Source organism: Sminthopsis crassicaudata, chromosome X (genome assembly GCF_048593235.1).
Source record: "Sminthopsis crassicaudata isolate SCR6 chromosome X, ASM4859323v1, whole genome shotgun sequence".
Lineage (NCBI taxonomy): Eukaryota > Metazoa > Chordata > Mammalia > Dasyuromorphia > Dasyuridae > Sminthopsis > Sminthopsis crassicaudata.
In genome coordinates, this window is record NC_133623.1 from 1,546,981 (window position 1) to 1,560,521 (window position 13,541).

General features: G+C 61.5%; 1 protein-coding gene across 4 annotated transcripts in view; it reads right to left on the reverse strand.

Annotated features, from left to right (window-relative positions):
- RBM10 (RNA binding motif protein 10) overlaps positions 1-13,541 on the reverse strand; it is a 35,284-nt gene that overhangs the window by 18,157 nt on the left and 3,586 nt on the right. For 3 of the 4 annotated variants that reach the window (XM_074277202.1, XM_074277201.1, XM_074277199.1), the window contains exons 3-23: positions 11,967-12,156; positions 10,394-10,591; positions 7,663-7,732; positions 6,243-6,316; positions 4,679-4,765; positions 3,771-3,831; positions 3,441-3,617; positions 3,190-3,350; positions 2,989-3,086; positions 2,804-2,891; positions 2,306-2,495; positions 2,066-2,220; positions 1,844-1,967; positions 1,636-1,727; positions 1,383-1,547; positions 1,100-1,249; positions 923-988; positions 642-827; positions 480-554; positions 250-353; positions 10-139 (exon numbers count right to left, since the gene is read on the reverse strand). In XM_074277202.1, the coding sequence (XP_074133303.1) occupies positions 10-139; positions 250-353; positions 480-554; positions 642-827; positions 923-988; positions 1,100-1,249; positions 1,383-1,547; positions 1,636-1,727; positions 1,844-1,967; positions 2,066-2,220; positions 2,306-2,495; positions 2,804-2,891; positions 2,989-3,086; positions 3,190-3,350; positions 3,441-3,617; positions 3,771-3,831; positions 4,679-4,765; positions 6,243-6,316; positions 7,663-7,732; positions 10,394-10,591; positions 11,967-12,156 (2,641 nt within the window). The remainder of the gene's footprint in view (positions 1-9; positions 140-249; positions 354-479; positions 555-641; positions 828-922; positions 989-1,099; positions 1,250-1,382; positions 1,548-1,635; positions 1,728-1,843; positions 1,968-2,065; positions 2,221-2,305; positions 2,496-2,803; positions 2,892-2,988; positions 3,087-3,189; positions 3,351-3,440; positions 3,618-3,770; positions 3,832-4,678; positions 4,766-6,242; positions 6,317-7,662; positions 7,733-10,393; positions 10,592-11,966; positions 12,157-13,541) is intronic. The other variant, XM_074277200.1, reaches the window with a different exon arrangement.

Below are 13,541 nucleotides of genomic sequence, written 5' to 3' on the forward strand. Positions count from 1 at the left end.
CAGGCGCACCTCGATGGGAGTGATGATGCCCTGCTTCTTGCGGCCCAGCCCGCTGCCCTCCTTCCAGCCCATGGCCTGCAGCATGCGGCTGCCGATGTTGTCGCTGCCCAGCCCGTCTCGGGTGGGCTGCTCGAAGTCCCTGCAGGAAAGAGCGGAGGAGGGGAAGGGTGAGGATGCGGTTCAAAGGGGCCAGGGCTTCCCTCGTCCCGCTCCCCCTGGGGCCGCAGGAGTCCTACGTGCGCCACTTACACGGTGGCGGCCGTCACGGCCCCAGATTTCCTCTTCTTGGGTTCCGGGGGCTCCGGGATGCCGTACTTCTCCCGACGCTCTGCTGCCCGGTCCCTGTACTTCATCTGAGGCAGAGAGAAAGGGCTCCAGTCAGGGCAGGGGGAGAAGCAAGGCCGGGGTGGAGGGGAGGAAGACATGTGGGGAGCTGGGAGCTGGAACGATGCGTGGGGAGCTGGGGGGCCAAGCCTCACCTCCATGTCGCTCTTCTCCAGGGCCTCCAGCTCATTCTCAGACAAGTGAGCCCGCCGGTGGATCTCCAGGTTTTGCTGGGGAAGGGGGAACGCAATGAGCCTGGCGTGCCGCCCTGACTCCCCCCCCCCCCAGGCTACCCCCCCCCTCCCCGACACACATACTTTGTGCAACCCAGAAAGCTGCTGGTGGCGGATCAGGGCCTCCTTGCTAGGGAACTGGCGTCGGCAGAGAAGGCAAGCCAGCTTCTGCCAGTCGGTCAGCCTCTCCTCCCTCTCCGCGCTCCGTTCGGGCTCCTCCTCACTGTCGCTCTCACCGCTGTAGGCGGCCACCAGACCCCGGGGTGGACTCTACGAGAGCGGAGGGGGCAGCTTAGCGCCACCGAGGGCGCCCAGACGGGGAAAATGCCCACCGCTAAGGCCATCCCGATCAGGGGGCTCCTCACCAGGCGCTCGTCGCTCGTCAGCTTCGGCAGGTCCATGGCGGTGTGCTGTCTCTCGGCCAGCGTCCCCTGTGAGAGGGGACGGCACAGACTGGGGTCATTGCTGGCCCAGGAACTGGAGGACGCCAGACAAAGAGGGCTGGGAAAGGCTGGGGGCAGGGGGAGGCGGGGAAAGAGCACCTTCTTTTCCAGAATGGCATAGCCAGCGTCAGCTGTGGCCGACTCCCGGCGCTCATCCTCCCGCAGAGAGCTGATGGGTTGGAAGCTGTTTTTGAAGTTCTCCTTCTGTTTGTTGAGGCTCCGGGCCCAGCGCTCCATGTCCTTGGCTATCTGCGGGGGGGGTGGGTGGAGAGAAGCCTCTGGCTCTGGCCTGCTTTGGGGGCCGCTGGCTGCCCCGTTCCCCCCCCTCACATCTTGCTCTCTCCCTATCTCACCCCGCCCAGCGGCGGCCAGCCGCTCGTACCTGCTGGGCCGTCTTGGTCTTGTGCTTTTCCTTCTTCTCCTTGCCTTCCTTCAGGCTCGGCCCCGTCTCCTTGTGCCCATCAGTCACCTGCTCCAGGGCAGGGACGTAGGTGCGCCGCTCTCCGTCCCAGTAAAGGTACTGCTGGCTCTGGGAGTTGTAGTAATACTGTCGTGGAAGGCGAGAAGCTGGGCTGATGCGGCTCCCCGGACCCCGGGTGAGCCCTCGTCCCTGAGCGCCCTTTCCCATCGCTCACCTGAGAGTTGGGATCGTAGTAGAGTCCTGTTTGAGGGTCATAGTAGTAGCCCGATGTCTCGTCGTATTGGTAGGTGGAGACGTCGGGGATGGCTGCGGGACAGGGGAGAGAGGGACGTTCCAGGCTGCTTTCCCCGGAGATCCGGGAGCCCAGTGCGGCCCGGGGGTAGTCTGACGGGAACCCCAACCCAGCCCCCGCAGGTACTCACGGTACTGGCCGTAGGAGTCCTGGGCGGCCGGACTGGTAGTGGGTGGTGGGGCAGAACTGGGCTGGGCTGGGCTGAGAAGCTCAGCTTTCAAAACGGCAGGGGACACGATGGTGTAGGGCTGGGCCTGGGGGGGCATGGCAAGACAAGACAGGACAGTTCCACCTCTGCTGGTGTGGGACGTGCCCCTCCCGTTCCCCCCCCCCCCCCGCCATGATGGCGTACCTGGGTGTTGGGCACCATTCCCGGCGCACTGGGCCCCTCGGCCCCCGGCTGCTGATACATGCCAGGCATGGCACTGGTTTGGGACCGGGGAAAGGCCTGGATCAGAGGCACGGTATCAACACCAGGTACGCAGGGGTCCAGAGTAGGCTCGGTGCCTGACGAGGAGGAATGACACAGCATTGAGGCCAGGCCTCATTCCCTGCTCCCCCAACTCTGACGGTACCCGTGCCAGGCCCTCACCTGCTGCGGCGGGGTCTCCCTTGGTGTTCGGCACACCCAAGGCCTTAGGGGCACCCTTCAGGTAGCCGCCGTGGCCATAGAGCGCGGCCTCATTGCTCGGGCCGCAGTAGGCCTCGTCTTGCTGGTAATAGTTGTAGTCTGGCGCTGGCTCCTCAGGTGCTGCCCAGCTCCCCTCCCCAGGCTGGGATGCCTGTGGGATGGGGTAAGGGATGCTCAGGTGAGAGGCTGGGCACTGGGCAGGGCCCCCTGGGATCTAGGTCCCTGCTGCCGCATCCCCCAGCTCTGTGGGCTCTTCTCGAGGTCGCGCGAGATAGCAAGTGGCAGGGCTAGGATTTGAACCCAGGCAGAGAAAAGCGCCAGCTTCATACCTCCCCTTGGCAACTAAGCCTGGGCCCGGCAGCTGGCCTCTGGAGTTTCCAGAGAAGCAAGACAAGGGGGCGCGAGGCCCCCAAAACTCCCGAGCCCTCGGCGTGAGGCACTGGGAGGAGCCCCACGTACCTGTGATATGGCCCACTGGGCGGCGGCAATCGCCGTACTGGCCACAGAAGCAGCATTGATGCGGTTGCCATCATTGGAGGCCATGTCCCTGTGGGAGAGATGGCACACAGGGATCAGGGAGGCTCAGGGGACAGAGGGGGCACAGAAGAGGAGCAAGGGCTTGGGGGGGGCTGTGTGTGACCCACCTCTTGGAACCCTTGGCAAACTCCACATTAATGGTCTTGCCATCAATGGTGAGGGGAGGATGGAGAGCCTGAAGGATCTGCAGCAATTGAGCGGCCTCCTGCGAGCAAAAGGCAGGGTCAGGCTCCAGACCGGGGCCAGGCCCTGTATCCCCGCTCCCCCCAGCCCCGGGGGCCCCCTGGGCCCCCCTCTGCCGCCCTCACCACGATGGTGGAGAGCTGGATGAAGGCAAAGCCTCGGTTTAGCTGGGTCTGTTTGTCCTTGATGACGCGGACGTTGGACGAAGACAAGACAGCGTAGGGAGCCAGGGCTCCCAGGATGGAGTCCATGGTGCTGTGGGGGTTCAGGTTGCGCAGGATGATGGCTTGGAGACAACAGAGAAGGGTATCACGGGGGAGGTCGGTCATGGCCCGCCCGCTGCCGATCATGCCTCGGGGCCCCAGGCAGCACTCACTGTCATTGGCGTTCTCTGAAGTGGGCTCGGAGCCTTGGGATAGGGCCTGGGGGGGCAGGAGCCCCTGAGCTGGGTAAGGCTGGGGGAGGGGAAGCAGGCCCTGGCTCAGCTCCCGGCCACCCAGAGGCATCAGCTGCGGGTCCAGCCGTGAGCCCAGCGGCAGCTTCTGCTCCGCTTCTAGAAGGGAAAAAGAGGTGAGACCACTGGCCCCTGGAGCTACTTCGAGAGGCCCAGTGCACCCCCCCACCCCGCAGGCTGGCTTTCCGGGCCCCGTGAACTGCCCCCGGCCCCCCCTCCCCACCCCAGCCAGCTTTCCTGGGCCCAGCTCACCTGACTTGGGCACGCCACACTTGAAGCATTTCTCTCGCCGCTTGAAGTTCTGGACTCCACACTGTAAGGGAAGCAGAGGCCAGGCCCGGCACGAGGGGCAGATGGGTGCCCAATGGCTCCCCGAGAAGTCCCCGCTGCCATCTCTGTGCATGCCGGCACCCTGGTCCCCTCCTTCTTCTCCAAGAAGTTCAGCCCCAGCACGTCCTTCCCCGGCCTTTCAAAAGCTCCTGATTGAGCCCAGGCTGGACTCAAGGCCCTCCCCCCCCGCTCAGTCTCTCCCACGGCCAAGCCCCGGCCCGGCCCTCCCCATTCGGGCCTTGATGGCTCCCTGGGCCAAGTGTGCCGGCAGCCCTCCCCCAACTTCCTCCCCCAGAGGGCAGCCTCGGGGTCACCAGGAGAACCACTTCTGCGTTTCTGCCCGCGCGCCCACCCCAACGGTCCAGGCACGTGCCCGGGATCAAAGAGCTAGAAACCCTCCTCGGCCCTGACCCTGGACTTCCCCCTCTCCTCCCCTTCCTTGGGATTAACTACTGCTGCTACATGCATGAATGGCGCACCCCACAGAACTTTCTTGGGGACGGGGGGGGCGCCCCAATGCTTAAGTGAGTGTGAAGGAAGAAGGTTTTGCTTCATCCCACTCGGCTACAGAGGCCCAAACTGGGAGCCATGGGGGAATTGGGGAGGAGGAAGCCGAATCATTGCAAAACCACACTTTCCCACGGCGTGAGACGTCCCGGCATGGGCCCGGAGCAGTGGGCCTCCTGAGGAGAGGAGTCCAAATGAAAGTCTGGGACTCGTGGGGCGGGGGGACAGGAAGGGGCACCCACTCGGCTCTGGCTCCCGCTCTAAGAGGTCAGGGGACGAGGGCCTGATTTTCCAGCCTAGGCCTGCCCTCCTTTGCCTCTCACCTTGTTGCAAAGCCAATCCTCGTTAATTTTGGGTTTGGGGTCGCTGTAGTGCATGGAGACCTTCTGGCCCAGGATGCTGAGGGAGTGCTGTAGGGAAAAGCAGAAGGCCATGAGGTCCGAGCCCAGGGGGGCAGCGCCTGGCACACACCTCAGCACAGGAGGAGAGAGAGTGAGCCAGCCCTTCAGCTGAGTGGATGAAGGACAACAGGGAGTGGAGGGAGGGAGGGAGGGAGGGACGGAGGGAGGGAGGCCATGGCCGCAGGGGGTGGCCCCCGGGCACTGCCGCTGCTTCTCCGGACACAAGCACGCGCACGCACACGCGTGGACACACACCAGCAGGCACGCACTGTCTAACCAACAGCAATGGGCCGCTGAGGGGGCCACACTGGGGGCCCCGGGCTACCCAGGCTACGCTCGGGGACATGAAAGAGAGAGAGGGATGTAGGGAGAAACAGAAACGTGGAGAGGACGAGAGAGAGAGGAGAGAGAGAGAGAGAGAGAGGAGAGAGAAAGAGAGGAGAGAGAGAGAGAGAGAGGAGGGGGGAGAGAGAGAACAGCCACAATCAAAGATTACACCTCCTGCCGGGGGGCCTTCTCCCCCGCGGCCCATCAACCACACTAGCCTTGGCGTCCACAGCTACCTGCTGCCAACCGAGGCCCAGACCAGGACGCCACACCTGCCCTGCCCTGCAATATACAAATGGCTGCCGCCTCACTGGGCTACAAGGGGACTCTGGGCCCCTCACACTTTCCTGAGGTTGTACCTTGGTCTTAAGGTGGAAAAAAATGGGAAGGGAGGGAGAAGGGGGGAAGAGAGACACGTATCAGCCTGGCCCTGCCTAACCTGGCTCCCTTTGACAACAGCCCGCCACGCGAGGAACCTATGCCCGGCCCTGAACCGATCACTCTGGCCACGGTAATGGCTCCTGGGGCCCCAACCTCGGGGCCCCTCCTCATTTGCCTGCGTTGGGGGCATTCACACATGGATGTGTGCTTGTGTACCAGCAGGGAGGGGAGCGGGCAGGAAAGACCAACAGCCAATCCAAACACACAGAAAGAAAGGAGACCGAGCTCTTGCCAACAAAAGCCTCCGGAACACCCCCAAGGCCACTGCGGGAAAAGGGGGACGGGATGGCTCAGGCCGGTGGCTTAAGCAGAAAGGAGGCGGTCGCCTGGGGCCGCCTCCTAGTACCGGCACGGCTACGCCTTGGCCGGGCCGGAGGGGAACGAGGGGAGAAGGGGCCCCCCTGCTCCGGTAAGGTAAGCCCAGCTCCTGCTCCAAGGAGGGGGGCAGAGATCCATATGACAAAGGAGAGGGCGCTCCGGGACGTCCCTGGCCACACCTTCCTCTCGGCAAGCGGGGGAAGGAGGGGGCAGCGAGGTAGGAGTCGACTCCTCAGGAGGAAAGGGGAAGCCAGGACTGAGGAGGGCAGGAAGACGGGGGGCGGGGGGGCAGGCAGGGGGGCCAACCCCGGGTGGGCGACTGGCGCCCGCGGGCGTGCGCCAGGCAGTGCCGGTGTGTGCGTGGGGGGGGGGGGCAGGGTTCCAAGTGCAGCAAAGCAACCTGATTGGCTTCCATCCATCGTGCAGCGTCCTGCAAGTGACTAAACTCGACGAAGGCGAAGCCCCGGCTCTGACCTGGAGACAGCATTCAGATACAGACGCAGTGGGTTAGTCAACAGCTGGAGACAACGGGCGGGCGTTCCTAAGGGGGGGGGCTGGCAGGGTGGGGAGGAGGGTGGGGGGGCGAGAAAAGGAGGGTAGAAGGGCCAGGGGTGGCATTGAGGGGACAGCATAGGCCGGAACTGCCCACGGGGGCTCAGGGGCACCGCCACTTTGGGCTGGAGGGAAAGGTGGGGGCCAAAGCAAACCCAATCCTCCTTGTGGGGGCGGCAGCCAGCCCCCCGCTTCCAAGCAGCCCGGGCCTGGATGCCCTCTAAGTGCGGCCGGGCTAGGAAAGAGCCCTCCCGGGGCCATCCCGGGGAGGGCTCAGAACAGAGGATGGAAAACAAGTGAAGGAGAGTACCTCACCTCAAAGGCCCCATTAGATGCTCCCAGGAAAGCTACGGTTCAAGGGTTTGGGAGCAAGGGGGTGGAGAATTGGGAGTGGAAATAACCCAGTTGGCTCTAGTCGAGGAGGGGCAACGGGTGGCAGATGAAGCCCCAGTACCCAAGTCCACGTGAGCTGAGAGCCAGGGGTGCAACTGAAGGCGAAAGGGTCAGCTACGGACTTAGCTTTCCCACGTCCCAATGTGTCCGGGCTAAGGCGTGAACTGACCGACAATGGCTCCGTGCCTTGAAGGAGGGGATACGGGAAGAGAGGCCCGGATAAGGCTCCCCGGCCTTCAAAAAAAGGTCAATGGGCAGAGCTGTGTCTTAGGAAGGACTAGAACCAGCGAGTGAGAAGGAAAGGGGGACGGTGGCAGAGAGAAAGAGAGGAAAAGCCAAGAAAGGAAAAAGGCAGCACCGGGCTGAGCGATCCCCACTGGGCCTCAGCCACCGGTCCTGACGGCCTTCGGCCAGAATTGGCTGCCAACCTCCAGCCTGCAGTGACGGGCTGGGGCCAGCGAGCCACAGCCCCCCGCTCCCCTTCCCCCACGCCTTCCCCGGCACGGGCAAGTGGCGCCATCCCATCTGGACTTCAACACAGGCTCTCAGTGGAGGAAGTGGACGGTGGGCACGGGAGAAAACCACCATCTCTGATGCTCAGGGTCGGCTTCCCAGGCTAGGGAGGGAATCGGTCCCGGGCTGAGCTCAGCACCGAGCCTCCACTCACCCCGTCGGTCGGCCCCTCCCCAGACCAGCACCAACTTCCGGGATGCCCCAGTGGAGGAGCTTCGTGGAAGGAGGGAAGGAAAGAAGAAAAGCAGCCGCTGATCTCAGCTTCAATGGGGTGGGGGTGGGGGGGAAGGAAAGGGCAGGAAGGAAGAGATGCACTGGCCAAGAGCAGCAAGAAGAGGGGGCCACCGAGAACAAAAGCTCACCTGATGACTTGTTCCGCATCAGCCGCACCTCCCGAGCCTGGATCCCGTGGGACTGCAATTGTGCTCGGATCTGTGGGGGGGAAGGGGGCACAGAACAGAGAAGTCATTAGGAGTGGGGGGGGGGGCACAGGCTAGAGGCAAGCCGGGAGAGAGGCCCCTGGGCAGCCCTGGTGGAGAGAGAAAGGAAAGAAAGAGGCCCCGTCCTCAGCGAAGCCCAATGAGCCAAAGCCAACTGGTCCATAACACCGAGAAAAGAGAGAAAGGAGGGCCTGGCACCGAGCTAGAGTCAAACGCTTTCCTCGTATCCTCTTCAGGGCTACAGAGACCCGCTGGGGCCACGACCCAAGCAACAACCAACAAGAGCTTACGCTGACCTCCTACTACAAAAGGTCAGAAGCCAGAGGTCACCTCTAGGACACTACCCAGCTTTGGTAGGAAAAGGGGGCGCAAAGAGCAGTTCGCATATTGCCCTGGGAACCATAAACTTTGTTCTTTTAATATTCGGTCGCCACAGTACACAACACGATTGCTTTTCTTGGCCACCTTACGCATCAAAAAACCCGAAGTGGCCTGAGGGTGCCAGGAGAAGGAGAAAGGGTAAAAAAAAAAAATCTCATACAAGATGCTCTCTGGTTCCCCAAATCATCAGTCCCACGCTCCAGAGAGCTCCCCACAACCCACGTTCTGGGAGTACCGGAAAGAGCAAAGGCATTGTCGACCGAGAAACGCCATCCTCTCAACTCCTCTTCCTCGCCCTGCGGCCCAGAAAACCTTACGGCAACAGATGGTGACGGCATCTCACAAGGACACACCATAGGGGCTTGGGGACCACGGAGCTGCCGGGCTCCGCTTCTCCCACAATCTCATCCATTCTGAAGGCCCTATTCAGAGAACTTCCAGCCAAGTGGTATTCCCTTCCTCCCCCAGGATCTGTCCATGTGCTTGCTGCGCTCTCCCCACAGATGCCCCAGCAAGCCTGGAAGCTCTTGCCGGCCTTCTCACGAGATCTGCCCCCTTTCCTGTTCCTGTGGATCCTTCCAGCACCTTCCTCTCTCAGCTCCAAAGTGTGCAGCACACATAGGAGGCAGAAACAGGCCTGGTTTGAGAAGTCAGGAGTTCTCCCCCTCTGCCGCTTCTGGCCCTGGCTGGGCCTGGCCTCGCTCAGCTAGAGAACGAGGGAGATCCCAGAAGCCATTTCCACGGTCCTCGTCACACACTTTCCCAAACTCTTCCCGCTCGACCTGCTGGCCGAGGACCGCCCCTGCCTCGGTCTCCATCTCTGTTCACACTGTCCTGTCATCTTCTTCCCTGCCCCATCTTAGTCTCAAGTTCTTTTGAGCCCACTTCTTCCATGAAGGCCCCCCAAAGTCCCAGGGCTCGGCCCCTGGAACTGCTCCACCCTCCCCCGTGCGTGCTGGAGGACCTCCCCCCCCCAATAGAAAATAAGCTCACAGGGGGATCTGTGTGGGCTTTCTCTTCCTAGGGCTTTGCTCAGAGCATACGCTAAATAGTTTGAGAATCACAGTGGATGATGGGGCAGTGAAGTAAAGGTCACGTTCCAGGCTCTGGAGGAGGATCTTGGGAGGGGAAGTCATGCCTTGGGAGCAGAGGGGGACAGAAGACAGTAGGTGGCTCAGAGGAGCAAGGGGAGCATGGGGCTGACACATGGGGATGTGAGCGGGGGCCAGCCAGCCCCCCCCCCCCACTGCAGCTCCTGCTCTAATGGGCCAACAAGAAGCAAGTGCATGAGACAGAGGGCCCCTGAAACCGGTGAGCTGGGAAAGAAGCCAGGGCAGGGCCTGGAGGGGAGGGAGCGGGAAAGAGAGGAAGAGAAGGAAATGAGTCTGATGGCTTAAAAACTCCGCTCTGAGGAACTGTGGGAGACAAGGTAAAAGCACTCTGTTAGGGTGGAAAGGGAGGCCAGGCCAAGCCCCCGAGGGAGCCCGGTACAAGGACATGATGCTTTGGCCTGGGCTCCAGGGCCAGCTCTCAGGGGGCCCAAGCACGTGGATGGAAAACACTTGCATCTGTCTTTGCACTACCCTCTGGCTTCCTTCATGATTCTGTTTTTTATTTTACATGTTTTAAAACCCGTTTCTCAGAAGGTCCACGGACTTCACCGGACTGATGTCCGAGGCGCCGCACCATGTAAAAGGTGAAGAACCCTGGCTCTGGGGAAGAGGCGGGACCCCCAGAAAGCCAAGCAGCACCAAGATGGCCCACAGGCCAAGCTGAAGGCCCACAAGAGTCATCAGGGGGAGGGTAGGAGCCAAACCCCAGCTAAGTGGCAGGAACCGGGCGAGGCAGACAGATATAAGTCAGCTGTGATGAGGCAATGGGATGACGGCTGACCGGGCTTTGGGGAGTCTTCAAAGTCGGGGAGGCTGCCTGGGGGGAGGGGCAGGAGACACACACACACGCACACGTGGGAGATGGGCCAGCCACTGCTGACACGTGGGTCCTTCCCAGCTCTCTGTGAGGGAATATTTGCTCCCCACAAGAATGCAAGGAGCCCTGAGCCCTGGCACTGGGTGGACGGAAGCACCAGGGAGGCGACTGAATCCCTGTTTCCCAGGAGCCTAGAGTGCTAGGCTCGTGGCAGCTGCCTACTGTAAAGCCCACTCCCTTACAACTTCACTTTTAATTTAGGAGGAGCCCTCCAATCTGGACCTGGGAGAAGGGAGGATCAGGGTGGCAAGAAGGGGCACAGCACGGCCCCAAAGGCACGTACGTCGTTTTCTGCAGCTGCCTGGGGCAGCATCCTCAGCATGATGATGTGACTGGCCTTCTCTTCCTCCTCCTCCTCTCCTTGCTCGGTCCGATAGTCCTGGTCCCGGTAGTCCCCATCTCCAGGGAAGCCTAGGGGCTCGGTAGGACTGTCCCGCTTACGCTGCTGCGTCTCAGAACCCGAGGAAGCCTCGTAGGAATCCTGAGCGACAGAAGGGGACGAGAAAAACCAGGCAGTCAGCCCACCGTGGGCCTGCAGTGCAGCCACGCTGCTCTCCATGGCTTGGAAAGCCAGGGCCATGGGCAGGTGGGACCCTCCTCAGGCCCAGAGGGATGCCCATTGCCCATGGCCTCAGGGCGGGCTGACGTTTCCAGAACGCTAAGGCCCAAGCTTGAGTGGCCAATGCTAGCTTCACCCTTGACCCCCAGCACAGAAAGCGGGGAGAGGGCTTGCAGACCCAGCAGCACAGGCTCAGCAAATGAGGCCCCGCCCCTGCCCATAACAACCCAAGAGGCCGTCTGGTCTACTGCCCTCCAGGCTTGCCCTCCAAGTGAGAGAAAGGTCCAGGAAGGGGTGGGAAGGAAAGCGGGCTTACCTTGGGGGGGGGGTAGGGGAAGGGGGGAGTTTGCAGCAAGAGCAGCTCACTTGCCACCTCTGCCCAGGTAGTCCCAACCCTCAACGCCGAGGACTTTGTCACACCCTTTCCTGAGGCTGGGCTGTCTCCTTTCCATTAGCTGGGCCTTATGTCCCATGCCTCCCTCCTCTCCCTAACATCCCACGGCCCCAGCCTGGCCCAACCAAGTAAGCCGGAAGCCATGATGTCCTTCCCTGGGGTGAGGGCGAGAAGGGAAGATTCCAACTCTTAAGGGCATTTAAAGGGCCTGATTCTTCCTCTCCCCGGTAAATGTTTCTGGTTATCCTAGAGAAAGCCCCCAGAAGGGCCTGTGCTCTGGTCTTGAGAACCAGCCCTCAGTGGCCCGCTGGGGGAAGGAGGGACCGGGCCATTTTCTGCTTCTCCCCTCTGGCTGAAAGCATGTTCTAAAGCAGGGGCCAGTTCCCCATCAAAAGCTACGGGACATGGCTCGGGGGCAGGGCCCGAGCCTCCTACGGTGGGCAACCCCCCGCGTCCTGGCTGACATCCTGATTACACAAATGTGGGGCTCCTCGTCACCCTAATTTGGCTTGCTCTGGGTGTTCTTCAAAAATCAAAGTTTAGTTGGGGGATGGTGCTGGTGAGTGGGTGAGGAAGAATTAGACCTTGTGTACTCTGGAGGCAGAGCCAGACAAGAATTAGAGACAAAGTGAGAGTGTCTGTCCCTAGAGGCTAAAACCTCAACTACCACCACCACCACCTCCTCCTCCTAGGAGTCCTCCAGAGACAGGCAGGATTATGGCATTCTCAGAGGCTGAGCTGGGTGAGAAAGGAAAGGCACAGCCCCAAAGGCCTGAAGGGCACAGGATGGAGCAGGCAAGGGTCAGGCCGGTCACTCTCTGGGAAGAGCACGAAGCCACGGCAGCACAGACGGGACCAGGCCAGAAAAGAGTCCATCCACCTCAAGGGGGTCTTGGCACCCACCTCTGCACTCTGCTCTTCAGATGAGTCATCATAATCATGGCGGGGCTCCTGGCTGCTGAAGTCCCGGGGATAGGAGCGGTAATCCATGTCCCGGTAATCGTGGTCTCTTTGACTCCGGCTGTCCAGCCCGTCGTCCTGGAGGCCGCGGTCAGTGGCGCCATAGCGGCCAGTCCTATCTCCACGGCCACCTCTGGAGAGGGGAGACAGCGCCGGGTCAGTAGAAGCCTTTGGGCTCCCATCTCTAAAAAGAGCGGGCAGGGAAGCCCAAGGGGGAGTGTTGAACCCTAGGTCTAAATCCAGCTCGAGCACAGAAGTCGCCATTCCTGAAAGGGCTCAGCGGGCCCACCTGCAGCAGCCCACGCCCCATCCCTTCACAAGGCTCAGGGGAGGGATGGGGAGCACATTTCCTCAGAGAGGCGGCTGTTGGGCTGGCTGCTGCCGCGTGCTTGCTGGGAAAAGGACAGAGAAATGAGGGGGAGCCTTTAGCCTGGAAATCAATCACCAAGTGCAACTCTGAACAGCCCCTGGAGTAGCCGGGGAAGAACCACAAGCCAGCCTGGGTCCATCTCTAGCGGCGAAGCCAGAGATGCTCAAAGTCTTGCCTGCCAGGCTCGGCAGGGGCTGAAATGACCAGAACAGCACTTTGGGGGCCCAAGGACCCACTTTCCTTACAAGGGTCCCTTGAGGATGAGAGGTAGTGCCAAGGATTAATGATCCCAAACTTACAGATGAGAAAATCAAGGCTTAAGGGATTGTTGGCGGTCTGCCCAGTCCTGGTCTTGGCTGGAAGCACTGGACAGAGAGGAAGACCCCAGAGCTGGGCAGAGTATGGCAAGGAAAGCCCTGTTTACAAAATGGAGAGGACGATCCTGGCATCTTTTTTGTGCGCTGCTCGATGGGGCCTCAGGAGCTCCTGCACAAACTGCCCACACAAGAGCAGCCTCAGTACCACCAACCACTAAAGACCTTATCGAACCTAAATGGGCAGAGCTACCAGGACGTCTGGACCCAGACCCGTGATCTCTGGGAGGGCTCTGTCCCCTACTTGGCGCCTCTCTCAATTACTGAGCACAAGAGGGACTGCTGGATGGAGAGCCCATTGACCTCCAGAGCAAAGCGCCGAGATTTTCTGCCCTGGGAGGGGAAATGTAGCATGGTCTAACCCCTCCCCCCCAACCTCCCAGCTCAGCATCATCTCGGGTTCCAGGGCGGGCCAGGAGTTCCTCTGCTACCTGGCATTCCCCACCACGAGAGCCATCACATCCCACGCGGCCGTGTCTCGGCCTGGGCTGTGGGGCACAGGGCCGGCCCCACCACGTGGCGACACTGCTTCCCTCTCTGCCGTGTCTCTAGGCTCCTCAGACTCAAAGGGAGGCCGATGGAGCCGTCCCGTCTGCGGCCCAGCATCCCGGGGGAACGCCAGCGTGAGGCTGTCAGGGACCGGCCTTTCTGCTGCTGCTGGCAAGGCAGACACCGGGACCACCAAAGCAGAGGAGGACTGGACTCAGTCAGCTTTCTACAAGGATGGCCACTGTCCAACTGCAAGAAGTCTTGGGGGGGTGGGGGTGGCGGGAG